General features: G+C 36.8%; 1 protein-coding gene across 1 annotated transcript in view; it reads right to left on the minus strand.

Moving 5' to 3' along the window:
* Positions 1 to 359: 359 nt before the first annotated feature.
* Positions 360 to 611, minus strand: part of LOC106868675 (uncharacterized) — a 117,477-nt gene continuing 117,225 nt past the window's right edge. Inside the window, exon 8 of the mRNA XM_014914050.2 lies at positions 360 to 437. Coding sequence (XP_014769536.1) covers positions 360 to 437 — 78 coding nt within the window. The remainder of the gene's footprint in view (positions 438 to 611) is intronic.

Consider the following 611-nt stretch of genomic DNA (forward strand, 5'->3'; position numbering starts at 1 on the left):
AACCCTGAGATTTCACAGATGTGATTGTTTAATCTCAGAATAACATTGTAGATCAGGTGGGACAGGTCGGATCTGGCCAGTGTGAACATAAAAACTGGTAGAATATTTGGGCCACATATGACTGGTTTAAAGAGCGAACTGACCAAGAACATAATATTCCCCCTGAACAGGATGCTAGTCCCTTTCAGAGTTACTCACTCAAAGCTGAGTTAACTGGAGCAATACAAAAAGAACGCAACACACTGTCTGCTTTCGGGAGTTCAATGCCGTAACCACAAGAGCACATGGGTCCATTCACTCCGTATGGAACTTGATAAAGAGAAATAAGGGCCTGCTTGGTAAGAAAGTGCAAGAGGAACTCAACAAAATCCTCCAGATATTCTCAGTATAGAAAACACTTTGTAGTGCTCAAATGATCCAAACTTTGATTCTGATGTCTTTACGAGGAACAAATTCCAGGGGGTAAAGAATGGTTACAAAAGGGATCAAGTTGAGTAGATAGGGAGGCAATTATATGGATAAACAAATTAAATATAACAACTTGAATTTGATATACAAAATATGTATGTGTATGTATATATATATATATATATATATATATATATATATAG

The sequence above is a fragment of the Octopus bimaculoides genome, chromosome 28, assembly GCF_001194135.2.
Source record: "Octopus bimaculoides isolate UCB-OBI-ISO-001 chromosome 28, ASM119413v2, whole genome shotgun sequence".
Lineage (NCBI taxonomy): Eukaryota > Metazoa > Mollusca > Cephalopoda > Octopoda > Octopodidae > Octopus > Octopus bimaculoides.